General features: G+C 31.3%; 1 protein-coding gene across 1 annotated transcript; it reads left to right on the top strand.

The window, feature by feature from the left end:
* Nucleotides 1–8,103: 8,103 nt before the first annotated feature.
* Nucleotides 8,104–11,318, top strand: LOC114425008 (putative glycerol-3-phosphate transporter 1). Its single transcript, XM_028391726.1, has 3 exons — nucleotides 8,104–8,341; nucleotides 8,996–10,063; nucleotides 10,240–11,318. The coding sequence occupies exons 2-3, from the start codon at nucleotides 9,058–9,060 to the stop codon at nucleotides 10,788–10,790; spliced, it is 1,557 nt and encodes a 518-aa protein (XP_028247527.1). The 5' UTR covers nucleotides 8,104–8,341; nucleotides 8,996–9,057; the 3' UTR covers nucleotides 10,791–11,318.
* Nucleotides 11,319–11,553: the final 235 nt, after the last annotated feature.

Here is an 11,553-nt window from a genome sequence, read left to right as displayed (position 1 = left end):
TTTGAATTTGACTTATCCATGGAATACATGTAATGTTAAATTCATAAAATAAAGCCTTTGGTGGCTGATCCTTTTTTAGAACTATGAATCTTAAGTACATAGATAGAGGAAAAGTAATTAGAAATCAACAAAATTAGTAAACCTCCTCAACTAGTGCAAGAAACTGCTTCCTCGATGGTCAGGCTCCCATTTGCCTTAATCAATCACGTTGCAATCAATCTACCAACATGGCATCACCATCCTCTCTACCCGCAATCTGCCACATTATTCTAATCAAAAGCCATTGGTACATGACATCTTTTCCTCATTGTTAAATGCTTTTTAACAAGTTTATGAGTATTATTTTTATTGTTCCGCACACTAAAGTTATTGGAATAATAAGCTACTTGACAATTTTGAATTGGATTTCTAAACTACTTTTTTTTTCAATTAGTGTCTAAAACTTGTAATTATTTTTCAATTAAAAGACAAAGTTGAAAGCTTCTTTATCAGGAAGAGCAAATAAAACAAACGTTACTTAATTGTGTAATCCACGTCTCCAAGATAAACCTTGCATCAAAAATAGTATATAAGCATGTTTCGCAATTGAAATCGCATCGAAAATAACAAAAACCATATTATATATGTTAAGATCAGAGAAATAACAAAAACCAAATTATATATATTATATATATTAAGATTAGAGAAGTTGTCACCAATATTTATTTAAGAAAATTCTTAAAAAGATATCTTTAACTTATAGAAACTTGAGTTGAAATGAATCAAATGAGAAATTTGAGTAAAATTCTATACTTTTCATTACAAAACCAATAAACCCGAAAAAGATGGATTATTTTGTGAAAGAAATTTTGGGCCTATAAAAAGTGGGATTTGTGTTTGTGGAAATTATCGAGTAATTAGAGATAAAAAGGACGACTTCAATTTTTGTGAACAATGCGGAGTAGAATTTATTGATTCTCGGATACGTAATCATTTTGATTTTAATTTAACGTCTCTAATTCAAAATCGAACATAAAACTTTTGTTTCATTCGGCTCCTTTACAAAAAAAAATTAAGAGATGGAAAATCAAAAAATTGACCCATAACATCTATGTCAGCCTTTTTGTTTTGTATGAATAAGTTTAAAACATCTTGCTTTTTAGATGATCCCTATAAAGTATATAATATATAAAATAGAGATAGTTACTTTTCAAAAAATTCTAATGAGGGTGTTAATGCCATGCTTTATTCTCTTTTCTGAAGGTAGGAGAAAAGATAAAACTTAAAAAGAAATTCTTTATTAGTACAAATTCAAGTTTAAAACTTATGTAAATAACTTCTTTTTTTCTTTTAGTTAACTTCAATATATTACAACACTTATATATATATATATATATATATATATATATATATATATATATATATATATATATATATATTTGAGTTCACAGAGTTATGAACGATGATGACCTTCTTTTTCACAAGTCTAGCTACAATCTGAAATTGTCTTATCCATGGAATTCGTTTTCCTAATGCTTGTATATATATTTGGTTACTGTCTCGCTGATGCTGGTTTAGAACTATGAACCCTCATAGATGAAAAAACACTTTACTAATATTAGAATAATCAACAACGTATTAATTAATTAATCATTGTTGCCCAAGCAGCCACACACAACGCAGTCAAAGAGCACTGCCTTGACCGCGGATTCAATATCCACAATATCTGTACTCTGTGTGACATAATAATTGATTAATCTTGTTTGTGAGTTCGATTGGTTAATTAATGTGGAGGTCTAAGATAGTAATAGTTAATCAAATATGCCCTCCAAACCAATCTGCCATTGATATTTTGGAAATTGGTTTCTCTGCTGTCCATTTCTCAATTATTTCTGTGTTGTCTATCTAATTGTGTTAATATTTAATTTTATTAATATTTATTTTTGTAATTCAATTTTAAAATTATGTGATTTTCAAAAAACAGTTAAAAAAGAAACAAAAGAGAAGCTACTAGATCCGACATTTTGAGATCACAAATCTGTTGCTTCGTTAACGTTTCATTCCCCTCTTTTTTTATCTGACTGTCGTAACGTAACCGTTTTGGGTTGGGACTTGGGAGCGTTCTGAATCTATTGGGTGTTTGAGCTTAGGTGCATAATGTAATGTTTTGATATTTTGCTAATATATGCATGGGGTCCTTGGGTCGGTGAAACCGGTAGCCTGCGTCTTTAAATTGAATCTTTTGGGTCGAATGTACGTTTTCGGCTTTGCAGGATTTAGATTTAGCTAATTAGGATTTTTTTTTTTATTTGTTTGGCTCTGCTAATTATCTGATATGTGGGCATGAAGGGTGTCATAGACGCATAGTTGAAGCCTAAACAATATCTTTTATTTATTTTTTTATCATTCTCTTGTGAGTTTTTTCTTTCTTTCTTCCAATAGTTAAAAGATTTTCTTAACAAGTTTATATATCATTATTTTTTTTTTGCTGTTGGGCATGCAAAGCTATTAGAATAATAAGGCGTGAATGGTGTAGAATTCTATCAAAATTAAAATACTTAGTAAACCAAATGTTTGTTTAATAAAAACATTTTTTAAGCTATTAGTTTATTTTTGATAAATTAAGTAAAGTAATTTAAATAGATTAGGTACGGATTTAATAAAAAAATATTATTAGTAGGAATTAATTGATTAAATTGTTCTCTTCATTAATATGTTTTATTTTCTTATCATAGATAATAATTATTAGAAAATATTAGTATTACTCAACGACCAAAATAACTAAAATAATATTTTAGAATAAATTTTATATTTGTCTTTCTTGTATCCATTTTCTCAAAGTTTGTCTTCAATTGCTTTCCAAATACTCCAGTAGGTGATGGCAAATAATTATCTATATTTACTAACAAGTAACAACAAGTGACAAAAACCATTTATTAAAATCTCAAACATAAAATTGGTGTCCATGATCCAACTGGGGAGTCCTCCAAATATTTCTAGCTTTATAATTATTTTGGAGTAGATGACTTCTGGATTTTTGATGGTTGGAACAAAATAAGGTGATTTAACATAGACTCATGATTTTAATATTTTACATTATTTTGTTGCAAGATGGTCCATGATGATTCACCTAGATTTCCACTTGACGCATGCTACTCTGTAATCATATATAGCATAAATTAGTGATGTCTTTGGCAATTAAACTCTCACAAAAAATTAACAAAACTTGCTACCTAATCATCAAATAATAATTTAATAATAATACGTGTCTTACTAAAAGACTCTACGTGTACAAAGTGCACAAATAATTGTTGCGGTATTTTCCAATCACTACTACAAAAATAGTCTTTTATAACACCCTTTTTATGACAGTTGTTTAGAGAACTGACTTAAAAAGTGGTACGGTGATATTTTTATAATTATTGTAAGAATAAGAGCATTTTACGACACACATTCTAAGACAATTAATAAAAACCGCCTTAAAATATTAATCGCCTTAGAATGTTATTTATAATTAAATTTACGACAGATTTTATAAAATAACCGTCTTAATTCTTGAAAACATAAACGCACCCTAGCTTCTCCTTTCGCACTAGTCTCACGCCCTCCCTCAGTACTGAACCCTTCCTTTTTCTAACTCTAGTCTCACGCACTCAGGACCTCTTACTTCTCGTTGAACCCTAGTTGCGCACACGCAACACCCCTTTGTGAATCTCTTTCACATTGAAGCAGCTAGCCTCTTCGTCAAGTTGCTTTCGACGAGTTCGTTCGAACTTCCTCATCGGACTATCAGCAGGGCTTTCGCATGTACTGTAGGGATGTCTATTAGCATTTCCCTGGGATATATAAAATATGAATGATTCATAATGCTTGTTGCTTCTGGAAACTGTGTCATTTTTGTCAAGCTTTTGAGAATAGTATAAAAAATAACCACAAAGGTTCCCCTAAACAACCAATTGTAAATTTTCAGAGGTTAAAATTTACGTATGTTGCTTTCTCTAACCACAAAATAGTTCAGTTATCTCCCTAAAAATAATATTTAATTGCTTTCTTTAAGAGTGCAAGTCCATTTTTCTCATTTTCTACCAATTTATTTGTACACAAAAATTTTATGCTTTGAAGAGAATGCAACCAAAGAAAAGAAAAATTGTTGATCGTCGCACCTCAAAAAGTCGAAAGATAAGGTATTGAAAGATTATTATATTTTTTTTTCTCTTTACCGTTGTATATATATCTTGTCGTAGTTTATGAAATGAATAGTTTTTTGAATGATTTGATGAAGGTATATTAATTTTTTCAAAGTTGTTTCAGAATCTGTTTGGATCGAAGAGACAAAGTTATTTCTTATTTATATTATTTTTTTATATTTAAGTGCATAACATAAAGGAAAAGTGTAGGTATTAATAATTAATACTAACATAGGTCATATAAAATTGTTTTCTAAGACGGATATTTTTTAAGAACGCATTTTAAGATGGTTAATAGTTAATATTCGTTTTTGAATGCTTTATCGTAAATGACTTTCAAAGACAGTTAATAGTTAATAACCATCTTTAAATACTTTGTCATAAATGACTTTAAAGATGTCTGATAAAACTTTTTAAGACGATAATTTTTTATTAACCGTCTTTGAAAGTTTGAACCTTTTAAAGATAATTATTACAATAACCGTCGTAAAAAATATTTTTGTTTTAACATTATTATATACAAAGACGGTTGACAATCATCATTAAAAGTACTTTTTAACCGTCGTGAAAAATCCTTTTTTTTTATTATTGAATTAGACTTATCCCCACCCCATTTGTTTTTCACAATTTTTTGAAAAGAAAATCATTTCGTTTTTTGTTTTCTTACTCTAACATTCATATTGATATGAAAACAATAGAACAAAATGGGCTTACTTTTACTTAGCCCATAAAGAGTGTGAAAGCAAACAAAAAATAATGCAGCGTATTATACGTGGACTCAAAATATATATGGCTACATGGCGTCCATGGTCCGCTAATTTTGCCACGTCATATTATTGCAAACCTCCACGTAGGACTAGGAGAACACGTGGGCCCCGAATGTTCAGCAGGCGGATATCCGCTTCACAAAAGGAATAATGCTAATCGGATATTCGAATATCCTCTTTATTCTTTCCCATTCATTTCAAATTAAGACCGGGCGGCTATCATATCACGATTTTGCCCCTGTTTGAATTGACAAATATGTCCTTGCTGCATTGGTCCCCACATTTTGCCAAAGTATTTAAATTGCAGGTATGCTGTTTTCTTATTTCGATTTTGATATTTTCGTCCTATTGCTTGAGCTGTTTTTGTTTAGTTCCAGGCAACTTCCTACACCAAGGTATGTTTCCCTTCCTGCACCTTCTTTAATTATTTCTTCGTACCATACTCATTATTTATTTTATTTATCAAATTTTACACTCTGTTAATATATTTACAATTCAAACATAGTTCATTAAAATATAAAAACATTTTGTTATCGCTGACATAATCTAATGGCACCCATTCACCAAAACATTAAAATCTAAACGCATCTAATGGTTGTTCTTGATGGGTCGATAATGACATCAATAACGGATCTAAAATCCTAAGTCAGTGAGTGTAAATTATAAAAAAAAAATCAATAAATTCAATTATATAAATATAAATAAAATAAAATATAAAAATATAAGATTTTATTTATAAATTTTATAAAATGAGGAGGTGTTAGTCAAAAAGTGGATATAGGTCCACCACTGAATAGCATTCTTTTCATGTATCACGTTTAAGTCAGCATGATCCATGGGGTCTTATTTGAACATGCAGCTAGCCCAACTATTTTCAGAGCTTAATTATACTTTTATCATTTTCATTTTGAATTTAATATGAGATCACTTGAGTATAAAAATAAAATACCTTTTACATGTATCCTCCCTCACTCGACTACGATAGAATAACTGTTATGACCGATTGACGCGGAGTTCATTTATATAGAACAGTCTTGCAAATCACGCGAAAAAAAACTCAAGTCTCAAGCTCAAGCTCAATGTACAATTTTTTTTGGGGAGAAAACTGATGGTAACGAAATGGATAAAAATGTACAATAAAAGGGGATATGTTTTCTTTTCACTCATTAATGCCCGTATTTACTCAAACTAATAATACCAAAATAAAACATAAATGTCAAGATCGTTGTTGGATATGAGGTTTTGACGATGATGTGAGTGCTCCAAATCTTATAGATCGAGATTTAGTTATAAGAAATCCATTTATTTTAAATTAATAAAATATTTTTAAGTCGTTCAACATAATTAAGATATACTATATATACGTGTGTGAGTTAATTTTAATTATAATTTTTACATTTTTTTTGACGGAATTATAGTTTTTACATTAGAATGTATGTTTCAATAGATTAAATTATTTTTTATATTTTACAATACGGGCACAAAATCTTTTTATATATCAAATTTGAAATCAATTATTATGACATGACTCTATCCTCTAGCAACTTCTGGCGGAAGGCAGCGACTTGAATCGTCATCCACTCCTAGTACGGAATAAATACTCTTTCCAGCTTATACACGGGTGAATTTAAGTCATGCTATCAAGTGATTTTTTATTATTATATATTATTGGTATAAAATATTTATTAATTTTATTTTTTAATTATTTTTTTATTGATAAAATTTAAATCTGAAATCTTATTTAAGAATATCTAGTTCAATATAAAAACATAATTCTTCTAAAAAAATGTAGGATGGAAAAAACTCAGAAAAATCAAATTCCTAAAATATTCTTATTTATATTTTTTTCTTCTCTTTCAAAAGCTCGGTTTGTCTAGAATTTCTAATAGAAAACATTTCCTAATGAAAAACAATTAATAGTTTTTATAATTATATCATTTTTAAAGTAGTTGTAGTAATTCTAAAATAAAGAAGACTTACATTAAAATTTCTGAAAAATAATTATAAAAAAATAACCCAAAATCAGCAATGTAAATGAATTGTGTCGCTTAAAAGATAAAACGACTTTATTATTGTGACTGAAAAACTGTAGTTTATTATTGAGTCCCTTACTTTATTTTATTTTTCATTTTTGACCCATTATGAAACCCATTTAAATAACAAAGATAAAAATATTATATATATATATATATATATTAAAGAAATATAACAATATTATCTGAGTCAAGTTATAATATTTAGAAATGTTTTAATCCAAACATATTTCAACTAATAAAAATCAATTTTAAGGATCGTTTGATTATAAAATATGAATATGATAGGATAAAATATGAAAATAAGATAAAAATAAGTTAGGATAAGAACACAACATTTAAATTTTTATCCAATGATTAATAGGCAACAGAAACTCAACCACATACCAATATGATATAATATAAACTATGTTCAAATAAAAAAGTTATTATTCTAAAAAGTAATTTTTGATTTTTTTTCATATTATTTTATTATTATTATATAGACTGTAAATCAATTCTCCCTTGGAATAAAAAATATTATATCTGTCGATGCAACAAATAATGAATTACAACAAAGAGTGATTTGGAAAATTTATCTTATTGATGTCATACATCACACAAAAAGAAAAATGAGTTTACAAAAGTGTTAGATAGTAAATTTAATTTCTAATGCCAATGCCTTGTAAAAATGTTAAAGTGTGCTGTAGTTTTATTTTATTATATTACATATCACAAAGTAAAACTCAATAAATTATTATAAATTCAAAATTCATTAGTATCTCATATCTCATCTCATTATAAGCAAATTAACTTTCAAGATGTCACTTATATATTTTTTTATTATCAAGAGTTCATTAAAAATTAGAAAAATGTATCGATTAAAACGTTTTAATTTGTGTTATTGTTTACATAGATAATAGATTTATGAATATTTGATTGCACTAATGCACTACTGAGATTTTTATATGTATAATGTTTTTGGTGTGACCCACGTTATTGTCCGTGATGTTATTGAGAAGGAGGAGATTTTGGGGAATTGAGAGGAAGCGGGGTATTCTGGTAATTTAGATAAACAGGTAGTTTGGGTGGGCCATGGGTGTTAAAGAAGGAGCAAAATGGACATTTCCCATAATAAAAAAGCATAAACGTCAAGCATAAGTAATCACACGTAGTTTCTCTTTTTCTGCGTCGCAACACAAGAAGAGAAGAGAGCGTTTTCCTTTTCTTTTTAATTTTTTCTTTGGTTAAGCTTAAGCAACAACCGTCACCAAGCACACGCGCAGACGCAAGCTCTTTAAACGGTGGAGAACGTGAACTGAACCACTTCAAAGTTCAAACCCAGATTTTGCAACAAAATAAGCACGCCACAACTCACCTCCACTTTGCTTGAGGGGTACGATTTCTCTTTTTTCTGAGGCAATTTTTCTTCATTGCACTTTTCAACTTTGTGTCTTTTTTTTAAAAAAAATAATTCTGGGGGGCGTTTATTTATTTATTTTCGCGTGTTTTTGGTGTCGGGAAATTCATTCATTCATCCCATGTTGGGCTGTTTGTCTGAACTTTTTTGTTTTCCGAGGTGGCTTAAATTTTTATGATGGAAATCTTTGCTGCAGTTTTTCTTTGGATTTTATTTCAGATTCACTTTGCATGTTCATACTCACTGCACCTCCCACTGTTATAAATTTATTACTTTTTTTTAATTCTAAATAATATGTTTTCTTGAGTCAAATGATCAAATGGAACTCCATTTTTCTGACCTTACGTCTTGCTTTTGACGATTATGCTTTGTGGTGGACGTGAGGAAAATACACAGTTTCTCTGGAGAAATTGTTTTCAGATCCTGGGGGATTGGGGTCTTTAGATTTTTTTATATATAAAATGAATTTTTGTATGGACTATATGGTATTTGTTAGTTAAAATTAATGGCTATGTATGATCGAGTCAATATCTAGGACCAGGAAACGATTGCTATTTTACTGTGCAATCGGAATTAACCAAATCTAGTGTTTCTTATATATTCATTTCATTATTATTTTTTTTTTTGCAGTTATATTCTATTCTATATAAGGGGAAGCTCAACTTCTTCCTCCTTGTCGCATACATAGATACATGGGTTCGGCACCAGAAGTGTTGGCTCAGAGAAGTTGTGGAAAGCTCATTGGGACTCGGTTCCTACAGTACTTGAATGGAGGTCCTCTCTCCTTCAAAACCCACCAAGCCATCGTTCTGATTGTAACATTTTTTGCTTATGCTAGTTACCATGCCACCAGAAAAACCACAAGTATTGTAAAGAGTGTCCTTGATCCCCAATCATCAGCTATAGGCTTGACCTTCTTTCCGTTTAGGCCAACCAATTTCACCGAGTCAAATGGATCCAAGACACTTTCTTCCAACCTTGGAGATGGTTGGGCGCCCTTTAATGGATCAGATGGGACATCCCTTCTTGGTCAATTGGATGTTGCTTTTCTTGCAGTCTATGCTTTTGGAATGTACTTTTCTGGACATTTTGGTGATAGGTGTAATTTGAGGATCTTTCTAACGGTGGGGATGATAGGAACTGGCTTGTTTACTTCACTGTTTGGGGTAGGGTACTGGGGAAACATCCACAACTTCTACTATTATTTAATAGTTCAAATGATTGCTGGGTTGTTTCAATCCACTGGATGGCCGTCCGTAGTTGCTGTTGTGGGTAACTGGTTTGGGAAGAGCAAGAGAGGGTTGATCATGGGAATTTGGAATGCTCACACTTCAATTGGGAACATTGCCGGTTCTTTGATTGCTTCTGCCATGTTGAGCTATGGATGGGGTTGGTCCTTTGTGGTGCCAGGACTAATGACTGCTTTCGTTGGTTTGGTGGTTTTCCTTATATTGCCGGTCACACCCGAGTCTGTAGGAGCAAGAGAGGAAGATGAATTCAGTTGTCCTATTAAAAGCGGAGAAGAAGCGGCAGAGCCTCTGTTAAGGCAAGAGACTCCAGTTGAGGAGAAAGAAGCAGTTGGGTTCATAGAGGCATGGAAAATTCCTGGGGTTGCTCCTTTTGCTCTGTGTCTGTTTTTTGCCAAATTGGTCGCATATACGTTTCTCTATTGGCTCCCATTCTATGTTAGCCACACAGGTACTTAATCTTCCTACTTTAAATTTATCTTTATGTTTAATCTGCATGAAGTTTTATCTTTTACGATTGCAGCAAACAATCATACTCTACTCTTCTTTTGTACTTCGTATTTAAATATGTAATGCATTTTGCGTTATAAAATCTGTAGTTTCTCATTGATGTTCATTATAATGCAGCAATTGATGGGAAATATCTATCTAGTGGGACATCAGGAACTCTATCCACTTTATTTGATGTTGGAGGGGTGCTCGGTGGAATTCTAGCTGGCCACATTTCTGATCACTTAGAGGCTAGAGCCATTACTGCAGCAAGTTTCATGTACTGTGCAATCCCCGCTCTCTTCTTCTATCGAAGTTATGGGCACGTTTCTTTGATTGTAAATGGAGCATTGATGTTTGTCACTGGCATGTTTGTGAACGGACCTTATGCTCTTATAACTACTGCAGTTTCAGCTGACCTGGGAACACATAAATCATTGAAGGGTAATTCACGAGCTCTTGCAACTGTCACAGCAATCATTGACGGAACCGGTTCTATAGGGGCTGCAGTTGGACCTTTACTAACAGGTTACATATCTGCAAAGAGTTGGAGTGCTGTTTTCACAATGTTGATGGCAGCAGCTTTAATTGCAGGGCTGCTTTTGACCAGGCTAGTAGTGTCTGAGGTGGCCACAAAGATTGAAGAGTCAAGGTATAATAGAGCACAAGACTGTTCATTCAATGTATAAGAATAAACCTAAAGGGTCACAGTAATGTTATGTTGCTGTATGGGTAGTGTAGGAGTGCCTATAAATTCTCATTCACAGCTTCACTTCATTAAATTAAAGAGAAGCATGCCCAACAGTGTTTATATGGAGAGGGCATCTTCAACTTTTATCCTTCATAATATTAGTGAGCAGATTGAGATGTTGTCTGTTTGTACATTGTGTGATATACCCAATTACCAAATTACCAATTCTAGCATAGTATCATCCCTACACACAAGCTATTCAAGAATTCCTTGTAGCCTTTGAATTTTGGAAATTGACCACATTGTTTGGAGGTCAAGAATGAAGCTTATCTAGTGAGTTTACAAATTGATTTTTGTAGCATTTTTCAATGGCTTTAATGGGTGCACCAAACTGCAAATACAAATAGCTGGTAAAGATAGGCTTAATGCTTTTGTGGATTGTACTCCAAGCCCCTCAATTGGACTTCTTTGAGTTTGAGGATGGCCTTTGTTTCTTATTCTTTGAGCTTGGAATTGGATTGTTTACTCAATACTGATATCAGAAGATAGTACGTCAACCCCTTTGATGCTTTCTTCAGAAGCTGACAAACACTATGAACTTATTAAGTACTTATATATACATTTTTCACCATTGCAAAAAATATGGCTCGGGATCTTATGTGTGGTGATAAGTTGTCGTTGTATATTGAGCAAATAGACATGAACTCTGCCCCGAAGTCTTGATTAAGGTGGCATAAAAAATTTACATTACAATTCTTTTA

This window comes from Glycine soja, chromosome 9 (assembly GCF_004193775.1).
Source record: "Glycine soja cultivar W05 chromosome 9, ASM419377v2, whole genome shotgun sequence".
Taxonomy (NCBI): domain Eukaryota; kingdom Viridiplantae; phylum Streptophyta; class Magnoliopsida; order Fabales; family Fabaceae; genus Glycine; species Glycine soja.
This window is presented reverse-complemented; position numbering and strand designations above follow the sequence as displayed.